Source organism: Balaenoptera acutorostrata, chromosome 2 (assembly GCF_949987535.1).
Source record: "Balaenoptera acutorostrata chromosome 2, mBalAcu1.1, whole genome shotgun sequence".
In the NCBI taxonomy this organism is placed as follows: domain Eukaryota; kingdom Metazoa; phylum Chordata; class Mammalia; order Artiodactyla; family Balaenopteridae; genus Balaenoptera; species Balaenoptera acutorostrata.
This window is the reverse complement of record NC_080065.1, coordinates 65,283,579-65,296,629: the sequence shown is the minus strand read 5'-3', so window position 1 is coordinate 65,296,629 and position 13,051 is coordinate 65,283,579. Positions and strand designations below refer to the sequence as shown.

Here is a 13,051-nt window from a genome sequence, read left to right as displayed (position 1 = left end):
AAAAAATAAATAAAATAAAAAAAAAAAATAAAGTCACCAAGAGAGACTGTCATATTTGGTGAAAATATCAAGATGCAACTGTGCGTTCTCTAGGAAAACCCCACTTTTAATATAAAGGCATAGATAGATTAAAAATATAAGGATTAAAAAATATATGCTGTGCAAACACTAACCAAAACATAAAAGAGCAACTCCCACCCCTACCCTAGCACTTCCCATTTCTCCTGCAGTTCTTTATCTTTCTCCATAGTACTCTTGTTACCACCTCACATACTATATTTGTTTATTGTCCCTCACCCTCATTAAAAGGTCAGCTCCGATGGGTAAAGACTATATTGTTCACGGTTATATCCCCAAGGCCTAGAATAGTCCCTGGCATGTAGTATCCTCTCGGCAAATATCTGTTGAATGAATTTGACTATAGGTTTTTTTTTCTCCCTTGTGTATTAACATCTTTTTGAATAGCATTCTGTAGAATAAAGTTGGGGAAGCCTTGTTGTAGGCTATCATAGGATAGGATCTCTGACTTTAGGTAATTACTGAATGACTGAAGGAAGGGGCCCTAGAGAACATTTAATCCCTCTCTCCTCATTTTACAGATGAGAAAATTGTAAAAGTCATATAAAGATACTTTAGTTGCACTATTTCGTGAACCTTCTTTAATACTCAGAAGTTTTCACAGAATAGTCAAATAATTTCACAGGTAAAGAAATAGAAAATGAAAAGACTAGTTTGTATTAGAGTGTTCTAAAGCTGTCATGTAGAAAGGTCTTCTGAGATATTGTTAACTGGGATTATTGTTTAAAATGTCACATAGTATTTATAAAACATTTTTGTAAATTTATAAAACTAATGCCTTCTACCTTTTTAAGGTAGTTTCTTAGATATGATGTATAATTCATAAAGATCCCCTTTTTTTAAAATGGTATTTTAGACTTTATATATATATTTATTTAGTTTTTGATGTGGACCATTTATAAAGTCTTTATTGAATTTGTTACAATATTGCTGCTGCTTTATGTTTTGGTTTTTTGGCCCCGAGGCATGTGGGATCTTAGCTCCCTGACCAGGGATTGAACCTGCACCCCCTGCATTGGAAGGCAAAGTCTTAACCATTGGACCGCCAGGGAAGTCCCAAGATCCCTTTTCCAAAAAATTATCCTGTAGTTAAAACTTTATTTTATGGCTACCAAAGTCCGTACTATTAAAAGACATAAAGATATATTCTGGGAGTGAGAGTGAAGGAAATGGAAATACAAGTAGACATAAAACTGAAATAAATAGAAATAAAAGGTAACACACAGGAAATTCTAAATGAAAAATGTAGATTAAAAAATTCTAGAGGAAATTAGGATTGGACGCCATAGTGGGCTAGGTGTTAGGAGATGGCTCTAGCAAAGGAGAATGATTAGAATTTGATGATACTCTAGATAGAAGGGTAGAACTTAGAGAAGTAAAAAGAAGTGGGTTGGGGGCATGATGTGAGCAGCAGCATAGAGGAGCCAGAGAATGTGCAAGAAGTGAGTAGATCAGTTTACTTTTATAATAACATCGGTGTAGAACAATAATGGTTGATGAGCTTAAAAGGGATGTTAATGCAATTAAGTCATTTGAATAGTAAATGAAATAGTTTGGACTCTTAGGCAGTCAAGGGCTTTTGAGACCTTTGAGGGGGAGCTGACGTGCAAAGTGGTAGTTTGAGCATATTAATCTGTCGGTGATGTACGTTATGGACAGGAGGAGGAGATTGTCGGAAAAGTCCTCTGTAGGTGATATTGACCTATACTAGGATAGTAACAGGAGAAAGGGATTAATGTGAGTGTGCTAAGAATTCGCAACAGGACCTGGTTACTGTGTAGATGTGAGGAGAGACCAAGATAATTCCATGGTTTCTGGTATCTGGGAAAATTGGTGGAAATAGGAAATTCTAGCACGAATGCCATTTTATCAGGAAAAATAGGTTTGGTTTTAGACATAGCAAGTTTTGCATGAGAAAGACATCTAATAATGTTGTTAGAGAAGTGGAACTAGGGCCTAGAGTTAGGGCTAGAGTTTGGGGAGTTGATCCCTGTAGAGGTAGGAGTTAACACATTGAGGGTGAATGAAATCTCAGGCGTTTCAGAGATTGTAGAACAGTGTAGCCTGAAAAGATGTTGGTGCACAGAACTTTAGTGGGGAAAGGAAGAGGACCTGGTGAAGGGAACTTTGAAAAAAATGGTTGGAGAAGTAGGGGAATCTATAAAAAGAAAGCCGAAGGAGAAAGAATTATTGTAGTTTGTTTAAAATAACATTCATTCTCCACCCCCACCCCCATTGCAAAAGCATTACATCTTTAATATAGGAACTTGGAAAATAAAGAAGAGTACAAATATTTAAAAAGTGTTTACAACACCATTAGCCAGAGAAAACTATTGTAAATATTATGTCTTTAAATTACTGTTTCTTCCCTAATATGTCTATGTGTATTTATATTGATTCCCAAGAGATTGTTTGTTCTTTGCTGCAGATAGTTGGAATAAATAAGGTGACTCAAAAAGAGTTGTTTGTTAACTCTGTAGCTTATTTGTTTCTGTAGCTTATCTTCTAAATATTTAATGTATGTAGAATTTATGTTTTGTTTTCAAATGACTAATTTTAAAAAAGTTTCAGGGCTTCCCTGGTGGCGCAGTGGTTGAGAATCTGCCTGCCAATGCAGGGGACACGGGTTTGAGCCCTGGGCTGGGAAGATCCCACATGCCGCAGAGCAGCTGGGCCCGTGAGCCACAACTACTGAGCCTGCGCGTCTGGAGCCTGTGCTCTGCAACAGGAGAGGCCGCGATAGTGAGAGGCCCGCGCACCGCAATGAAGAGTGACCCCCGCTTGCTGCAACTAGAGAGAGCCCTCGCACAGAAATGAAGACCCAACACAGCTAAAATAAATAAATAAAATAAATTTATTTAAAAAAAAAATTTCAGCCCTAATATTCCACTTTTATTCTTCAGATGATTGCAAAAGGGAAAAATGCATCTGAACTGTTTCCTGCTGTTGTGAAGAATGTGGCCAGTAAAAATATTGAGGTACTGTTTTGATTCATAATTTTCATGATTCCTTTTATTGTGAAAGAATCATATACTTTTCAGTTACTTTGAAACACAACATATTATAAGATACTTGTGTCACTAGATTTTCGATGCAGTTACAATGTCCATAATCTTAAATAGGTGAAATAGAATACAAAGTAGACAATCTTAGCTTTGGAATTTTGGTGGAGAATATGAAAAGTAAAATTGAGATTAATTCACCTGGGTGAAGGGTGGTAACTTGTTGAAGATTCTTAGAAGCCAGTTTAGTTGAAATTCTGCTCTAGGGACTTAATTTTAAGATACCATTATGTCCAGTGAAACAGACCTAAATTCCAGCAGTATCAGGGCAGGGATTGAACCCAGGTGTTGTAACTCCAAATCTAGTGCTCTTCCTGGAGCATCTTAGTTCTGATAGACCTTGCGTCAGTATAGTAGGAGGTGAGCAGAAGGCAGGATGTAGTGGGAGCCTTCAATTACTGGTCCCTGTATAGGCTTGTATATGGAATTTGAAACAGAGGAATTCACAGAACTTTGAGGCCAAGGTAATTAATGTTAGGTCAAATGGACTAATGACTTCTAATAGAGTGCAAAAGAAAAATATGAGTCAGTGTAGAAGCCATTGAGAAAGATGAGCAGTATGAAAAGTTCAATGAAGAGAATTAGAGGTTGATCTGAGCAAATGCCTTGTATTTCAAAAGAACAGAAGGTTGTAATGAAGATTGAATGGCCACATCGGTCATGAGTCTCAACTTCAACTGATGTTGGGTAGTGATTGTCTGGGGGTATGTAGGGAGTGTTTTTGAGGAGGGTGTGTTTACTCGGTAGGAAGTAGTGATATCTGCATGAGAATGAAAATGCCAGCACACATGTTTCATATTTGCCCATGCTAGCAGCTGTGAGCATCAAGAAATAAGCCTACTCCTCTTTTTCAGTCTGGTAAATTTGGGAGAAGCAGCAGTCTCCATTGATGAATATTTTCAAGGACCTGGTGACATCAGGGCAGGCTGTTTTAGGTGGAGGGAAATGGAGTATAAGTAGTAGAAATTAAAGATAAAGGGACTTCCCTGGTGCCGCAGTGGTTGAGAATCTGCCTGCTAATGCAGGGGACACGGGTTCGAGCCCTGGTCTGGGAAGATCCCACATGCCGCAGAGCAGCTAGGCCCGTGAGCCACAATTATTGAACCTGCGCGTCTGGAGCCTGTGCTCCGCAACAAGAGAGGCCGCGATAGTGAGAGGCCCGCGCACCGCGATGAAGAGTGGCCCCCGCTTGCCGCAACTGGAGAAAGCCCTCGCACAGAAACAAAGATCCAACACGACCATAAATAAATAAATAAATAAATATATAAAAATTAAAGTAACTTGTTAAAAGAGGCAGACACACCTTCCTTTAAAAAAAAAAAGGGGGGGGAAGGTTTTTCACTTATAATCTAGTATTATTGATATTACTTTTGAAGCTGTACCTCTGTTTATTCAGTAGGTGCTTACTCTAGGGGCTACAATATATATATTTAACTTACTACAGTCTACCACTAGGATTTACGTATACATTTTTAAGTTATCACAGTCTAGTTTCAAATAATTATACCCCTTCATATATTCTTACATCGGTAAATTTCTATTTGCTCCCTCCAGTCTGTTCCCATTTTATGCATTTTACTTCTAAATATGCTAAAGCACCCTAAATACATGGTTATTATTTTTACTTTAAAGAATCAGTCATCTTTTTAAAAGATTATCAAAACATAATTAACATGCTATAAACTTCTCACTTTTAAAGTGTACAATTCAGTGATGTGTAGTGTATTCACAGAATTGTGCAATCATCACCACCATCTAATTCCACAACATTTTTATCACCTCAACAAGGAACGTTATGTACATTAGCAGTTACTCCACAACACCCCCTGGCCCTAGGCAACCATTAATCTACTTTTTGTCTCCATGGATTTGCATACTCTGGGCATTTCATATAAATTGAGTTATACAGTATGTGCTTTTGTGTCTGACTTCTTTCACTTAGCATAATGTTTTCAGGGTTCATCCATGTCGTAGTATGTATCATTACTCTATTGCTCCTTTTTTGCTTAATAATATTCTATTATATGGATATACTGCATTTTGTTTATTCATCAGTTGATGGACATTTGGGTTGTTTCCACTTTTTGGCTCTTGTCAGTAATGTTGCTGTAAACATTCTGTACAAGTTTTTGTGTGCACATATGTGTTCATTTCTTTTGGATATATACCTTGGAGTGATATTGCTAGGTCATGAAATAACTTTGTGTTTAACATTTTGAGGAACTTCAAAACTGTTTTCCAGAGCAGCTGTAACCATTTTATGTTTCCGTCAACAATGTATGCGAGTTCTGATTTCTCCACATCCTCACCAACACTTATTTACCTTTTTTTAAAGAAAAATTATTGTCTGTCTTTTAGATTGTATACTACTGTAGTGGGTATGAAGTGGTATGTCATTGAAATTTTGATTTACATTTCCTTAATAGAAAATTGTTGAGAATCTATTGGCCAGTTGTATATCTTCTTTAGAAAAATATCTATTCAGATCCTTTTCCCATTTTATAATTGGGTTGTTGGCCTTTTTATTGTATATTTTTAAGAGTTTTTTTATGTATTCTGAATACTAGACCCTTATCTGATGTATGATTTGCAAATATTTTTCTCCTATTTTGTGGGTTATCTTTTTATTTTCTTGATAATGCCCTATGAAGCACAGAAGTTTTTAATTTTGATGACAGCTATTGATATATATATATATTTTTGCTTATGCTTTAGATGTCATATCTAAGAAACTGATGCTTAATTCAAGGTCACAAAGATTTACACTTGTCTTTTTTTTCTAAGAGTTTTATATTTTTAGCTTTTATATTTAGGACTGTGATCCGTTTGGGGTTAATTTTTGTGTATGGTGTCTTCATGCAACTACTGATCTGCTTTCTGTCAGTATAGTTCTGTCGTTTCTAGAATTTTTTATAAATCAAATCATAGAGTATAGAAGCTGTTGTGTTTGACTTCTTTTACTTAGGCTACTGAGATTCATTTGTGCTGTTTCATGTATTCATGTTTTGTTCCTTTTTTTGCTATAATATGGATATTGCACAGTTTTTTAATTTACCAATTGAAATACACTTGGATCGAATAAAACGCTATTTATGGGCATATATTTTAATTTTTCTTGGGTAAATACCTAGGCTTAGATGTGTTGCATTGTCTGGGAAGAACATGTTTAATTTTTAGAAAATAGCACCATGTAGTTTTCCAAAGTGGCTGTGCCCTTTGCATTCCCACCAGCAATGTGTGGAGTTCCAGTCAGTTCATATCCCTTTCAACACTTGATGTTGTTAGAGTTTGACTTCAGCCATTTTGGTGGATGCGTAATGGTGTTTCATTGTGCCTTTAATTGCATTTTCCTGATATTTAGTGGTGTTGAGCATCTTTTCATGATCTTTTTGATCAGTCATAAAACTCTAAAATATCTGTTCAGATCTTTAACCTATTTTTAATTTTTTTGTCTAGAGTATAAAAATTCTTCATTCTGATAGAAGCCTTTTGTCAGATTGATGGTTATTTACTATTATTTATTTTTTCCTAGTCTGTAGCTTGCCTTTTTGTTTTCTTAATGTCTTTCAAAGAATAAATGTGTGATAAATGACTGGGACTAATTTTCAAATATTAAACCTTTCTGTTCCTGGGATAAATCCCTAATGGCCGTGGTGTATTAATCTTTTAGTGTATTGTTAGAATCGATTTGCTAAATTTTGTTAGGAGTTTTGCATCTATATCTTACTGAGGGAGGTTTTTTTTTGTCTTATGATGACTTTGGTTTTGATATCAGGGTAACCAGTTAATACTGGATTTTAAAAATGAGTGGGAGATGGGCTTCCTTGGTGGCGCAGTGGTTGAGAATCCACCTGCCAATGCAGGGGACACGGGTTCGAGCTCTGGTCCGGGAAGATCCCACATGCCACAGAGCAACTAAGCCCATGAGTCACAACTACTGAGCCCGTGCTCCTCGAGCCCGTGCTCTGCAATGAGAGAAGCCACCGCAATGAGAAGCCTGCACACTGCAACGAAGGGTAGCCCCCGCTCACCGCAATTAGAGAAAGCCCACACACAGCAGTGAAGACCCAACACAGCCAAAAAATAAATAAATAAAATAAATAAATAAATTTATTTAAAAAAAAATGAGTGGGAGGGTGTTTCTCCTTTTTTCTCTGAAAGAAAATGTGTAGAATTGGTATTGTTTCATTCTATCTAATAATACCAAATAATTGGTATTATCTCATTGCCACTATGATGTCATCTGGGCTTGGAATTTCTTTTATGCGAAAATTTTAAAATATGAATTCAGGTTGTTTATTGGTATAGGCCTGTGTGGAAGCTAAACTCAGCAGGCTTGGGTTGTGCAAACCCTGAACATTTCCAGGTCTGTTTTCTTTTTTTATTTTATTTTATTTTATTTATTTATTTTTGTCTGCATTGGATCTTCGTTGCTATGCACGAGCTTTCTCTAGTTGCAGCAAGCGGGGGCTACTCTTCGTTGCGGTGCGCGGGCTTCTCATTGCAGTGGCTTCTCTTGTTGCGGAGCATGGGCTCTAGGCACATGGGCTTCCGTAGTTGTGGCACCTGGGCTCAGTAGCTGTGGCTTGCGGGCTCTGAGCGCAGGCTCAGTAGTTGTGGTGCACAGGCTTAGTTGCTCCGCAGCATGTGGGATCTTCCCGGACCAGGGATTGAACCCGTGTCCCCTGCATTGGCAGGTGGATTCTTAACCACTATGCTACCAGGGAAGCCCTCCAAGTCTGTTTTCGTGATTGTTTATTGGTTGGCTCTGGTGAACTGATCTCTTCGAGTGTTCTGTCAGATAAGAGTGAGCCATGCTGTATCAGTTTATCCAAATAATATATACTAAAACTAAAAGTGTTTCTGGTAAACACCTGCTTTCCTTATCATGGTCTGCAGCTTCAGTTACTGATCTCTTACTTCGTGATGACAATATATGTAGGCATACAGTGCCTACATGATTGATCCCTAATAAAAACCCTGGACCGTCTGTCTTAAGCAAGATTCCCTGGTTGGCACCACTTTGTACATGTTGTCACACGTTGTTGCTGAAGAAGTATTTTTACGTGACTGTGCTGGTGGGTGGACTCTTGGAAGCTTGTGCCTTGTTTCCTCTGGACTTCATCCCATGTGCTTTTTCCTTTTGCTGATTTTACTATATATCCTTTCACTGTAGTGAACCATAACCATGAGTGTAACAACTTTCTGGGTCCTGTGAGTCCTTCTAGGCAGTCATTAAGCCTGAAGGTAGTCTTGGTGGATCCCTAACACAGCGTTATTTAGATTCTCTATTTTTTATTGGATTGTGTTAGTAATTTTTCTTTAAAGAAATGAATCTGTTTCATCTAGGTTGTTTATTGGCATAAAGTTGTTAATTATAGTTCCTTAGTATCCGTTTAATGTCTGTAGCTTCTGTAGTGATGTTTCCTCTTTCATTCCTGATATTGGTAATTTTGTCTTTTCTCTTTTTCTTCATCAGTTTATCTAGAGGATTATCAACTTTATTGACTTAAAAAAAACCAGCTTTTGGTTTTATCAATTTTCTCTGTTTCCTGTGTCATTGATTTCTTTTTGGTATGATTATTGACTTTTGTATTTATCTTTTAATTTCATCCTTCTACTTAATTTGGGTTTTTGTTGTTGTTTTCTATCATCTTGAGTTGGGAACTCAGATCAAATCTTTCTGTGAATATAAGGCTTTAATACTGTGTCTTTTCCTCTAAGCACTGCTTTAGTTGCTTTCCTGAAGTTTTACTTGATTTGTTTTCATTGTCATTCAGTTAAAAATATTTTCTTTTTTTCCATTTCTATCATTTTTAATAGCACTTTACAATTCTCTACATACTTTAAAAAAAATTTTATTTATTTATTTTTGGCTGCATTGGGTCTTTGTTGCTGTGCATGGGCTTTCTTTAGCTGCAGAGAGCAGGGGCTACTTTTCATTGCAGTGTGCGGGCTTCTCACTGTGGTGGCTTCTCTTGTTGTGAAGCATGGGCTCTAGGCACGCGGGCTTCAGTAGTTGTGGCATGTGGGCTCTAGAGCTCAGGCTCAGTAGTTGTGGCACATGGGCTTAGTTGCTCCACGGCACGTGGGATCTTTCAGGACCAGGGCTCAAACCCCTGTCTGTTGCATTGGCAGGCGCCAATAACCTGTGGTGCATAACCACTGCACCACACCACCAGGGAAGTCCTCTATGTACTTTTTTTTATTCTTTTTTTTAATTGAAGTATAGTTGATTTACAATGTTGTGTTAATTACTGCTGTACAGCAAAGTGATTCAATTATACGCACACACACACATAAATAAACATTCTTTTTTTAAAATATTCTTTTCCATATGGTTTATCATAGGACAGTGACTATAGTTCTCTGTGCTATACAGTAGGACCTTGTTGTTTATTCATTATATATAAAAGTTTACATCTGCTAACCCCAAACTCCCACTCCATCCATCCCCCTAAAAATATTTTCTTATTTACTTTATGATTTCTTTTTTGACTTATGGTGTATTTAGAAGTATGTTGTTTAATTTCCACATATTGGGGGAGGGTTATCTCATTATCTTATATTGTTATTGCTTTGTAATATAATTCCTTTTTAGTCAGGAAACATCATTCTCTTAAAATTTTATGAAGACTTGTTTATAGCGAATCATCTAGTTTGTTTTGGTATGCATATCACGTGCAGTGGAAAAGAATGTGTATTCCACTATTGATTGTAATGTTCTATAAATATTATTTAAGTAAATGTGTTGTTTAGATTTTTAAAATGTTTTTACTGACCTCTTGTCTAGATATTCTACCAGTTGCTGAGAGAGGGATCTTAAATCTCCCAATCATGATCCTGGAATTGTTTATTTTTCCCTTTAATGTAGTCATTTTTTGCTTATATTTTGAAGCACTCCTATTAGGCATAGCTCTTTTCAGGTGTTCCTGATGAATTGCCCCTTTATCCTAAAATAAACCCTTCTTTTTCTCTGGTAATACTTTATTGTCTTAAAGTCTATTTGATTTCTTGTTATTAATATTGTCATTCCAGCCTTCTCTTCTCTTTGTATGGTATATCCTGTTTTCATTCATTTGTTCCTAGCCTGTGTCTTCATATCTATTTGTGTCTCTTATTGACAGCATCTAGTTCCATGTTTTTCCCACCCATTCTGTCAGTCTCTGCCTTTTAATTGGAGTGTTCATTCTGTTAACACTTGATGTATTTATTGATGTGGTTGGATTTGAGTGTAGTATTACATGATTTCTTTTTTTAAATTTGTCTCCTTTATTTTTGTTCCTCTCTTCTTCTTTTCCTCCTTTTTATAGAGGAAATCACACTTAAATTTTTCCTGTTTTTATTTTTAACCTGTACTTCTCTGCATTTTTTTTAAGTGTTGGCTGTATCCATTCTTAACTTTTCACAGTTGGATTATAGTTAATGTTGCACTTCTTCACATAAAATATAGAAATCTTGCATCTGTATACATCCATATCTCTCCTTTTATGTTTTAGTTATTAATTTATCAGATTTATATAAGTTAAAAACATCATAAGGGACTTCCCTGGCGGTGCAGTGGTTAAGAATCCGCCTGCCAATGCAGGGGACACAGGTTCGAGCCCTGGTCCACGAAGATCCCACATGCCGTGGAGCAACTAAGCCCATGCGAGCCAAGCTCACAGCTACTGAGCCTGCGCTCTAGAGCCCGCGAGCCACAGCTACTGAGCCTGCATGCCACAACTACTGAAGCCCGTGCGCCTAGAGCCCGTTGTCCGCAACGAGAGAAGCCACCACAATGAGAAGCCTGTGCAGTGCAACTAGAGAAAGCCCGCCCGCAGCAGTGAAGACCCAACACAGCCATAAATAAACAAACAAACAAACAAATAAATAAACAAAAATAAGCAAGCAAACATCATGACAGTACAATTTTTCCTTTAAATATCAATACTTATGACATAAAGAAATTAAAAGGAAAAACAGACATAAGTATTTATCATTTATTAAGATATTTATCATGTCCAGTGTTCTCTTTGAGTTCTAAGGATCCAAATTTCTATCAGTATCATGATCCTCCTGCCTTAAGAACTTCTGTTGGCTTTTTCTGTAATGGAGGTCTGCTAGTGATGAATTCTCTTAACTTTTATCTGAAAATGTTTGCATTTTACCTTCATTCCTAAAGAATTATTTCATTGGTCATAGACTTCTGGATTAATAGTTTCTTTTTGCTTCAGCATTTTAAAGATGCTTTGAAGACTCTTCTGCCCTCCATAATTTCTTATGTACAGTCCCTGTTAATTGGATCATTCATCTTCCTATGTAATTTGTAATTTTTCTCTTGATACTTTCATGTTTTACTCCATCTTTGGCTTTTGGTAGTTTGACTTTGGTGTACCTTGGTGTGATCTTATTCGTGTTCATTTGGTTTTGTGTGTGTTGAGCATCTTAGTTCTATAAATTACTGTCTTTGATCAAAAGTAGGAAATTTGGGGCCATTATTTCTTTTCTTTTCTTTTTTTTCTTTCTATAAATTTATTTATTTTTATTTTTGGCTGCATTGGGTCTTTGTTGCTGCACACAAGCTTTTCTCTAGTTGCAGCGAGCGGGGGCTACTCTTCGATGCGGTGTGCGGGCGTCTCATTGGGTGGCTTCTCCTGTTGCAGAGCACGGGCTCCAGACACGCAGGCTTCCGTAGTTGTGGCACTCGGGCTCAGTAGTTGTGGCTCGCGGACTCTACAGCGCAGGCTCAGTAGTTGTGGCGCACAGGCTTAGTTGCTCCACGGCACGTGGTATCTTCCCAGACCAGGGCTCGAACCCATGTCCCCTGCATTGGCAGGTGGATTCTTAACCACTGTGCCATGAGGGAAGCCCTGGGCCATTATTTTTTCAGATAGTATTTGCCCCCTTCTCTTTTCTCTTTCTGGTATTGAAATTACATATATGTTATATTGTTTTATTTTTACCTGACAATGTACGAAACTTTGTTGGTTTTTTTAGATCCTTTTTTTGTGTGTGTGTTGTTTACATTAGGTAATTTTTACTCACCTGTTTTCAAGTTCGCTTACTCGTTCTTCTGTCCTCTCCATTTGATTAAGTACATTCATTTTTATTTTAGAAATTTTATTTTTTCATTTTAGAATTTCAGTTTGTCCCTTTTTTTTTTTTTTTTTTTTTTAATGAGGATCTTGAATCAGATGCGTATGTTTGATTGATTGATTGATTGATTGATTTTGGCTGTGTTGGGTCTTCGTTTCTGTGCGAGGGCTTTCTCCAGTTGTGGCAAGCGGGGGCCACTCTTCATCGCGATGCGCGGGCCTCTCTCCTTGCGGAGCACAGGCTCCAGACGCGCAGGCTCAGCAGTTGTGGCTCACGGGCCCAGCCGCTCTGCGGCATGTGGGATCTTCCCAGGCCAGGGCTCGAACCCGTGTCCCCTGCATTAGCAGGCAGATTCTCAACCACTGCGCCACCAGGGAAGCCCTGTCCCTTTTTTTATCCTTTGTGTTTCTTTGCTGAGATTTCCTCTATTCTTTATTTATGGAAAGCACATTTTCTTTTACTTAAGTGTAATAGTAGCTCTAAAATCCTCGCCTGCTAGTTCCAGTATGTTTTTCTCAGGCTTTCGTTTAGTTAATTTCCTTTTCTTGTGTGCATACGTTCCATTTTTTTAGTTTTTCATATATTGGGTAATTTGAGTTGTATCTTTTGACATTATGAATATTAAATTATGTTGATTCTGTATTTTTTTATATTTACTCCATAGGTGGTGTTTTTGTTTTAGAAAGCAGTTATTTTGACAGGGTTCAAATTGCAAATTCTGTTGCTTAGGCAGCAACTTCAGTCTCATATTTTTTGTCTTTTGCTGAGCTGCTTTGAGTCTATTCTGAGCTTGCATGGTTCAGGAGTTTGACAGATGTGGGTAGAGATTACTT

General features: G+C 37.3%; 1 protein-coding gene across 2 annotated transcripts in view; it reads left to right on the top strand.

Annotated features, from left to right (window-relative positions):
• AP3B1 (adaptor related protein complex 3 subunit beta 1) overlaps positions 1-13,051 on the top strand; it is a 258,068-nt gene that overhangs the window by 42,760 nt on the left and 202,257 nt on the right. For both annotated transcript variants that reach the window (XM_057541135.1, XM_057541134.1), the window contains exon 3: positions 2,982-3,056. In XM_057541135.1, the coding sequence (XP_057397118.1) occupies positions 2,982-3,056 (75 nt within the window). The remainder of the gene's footprint in view (positions 1-2,981; positions 3,057-13,051) is intronic.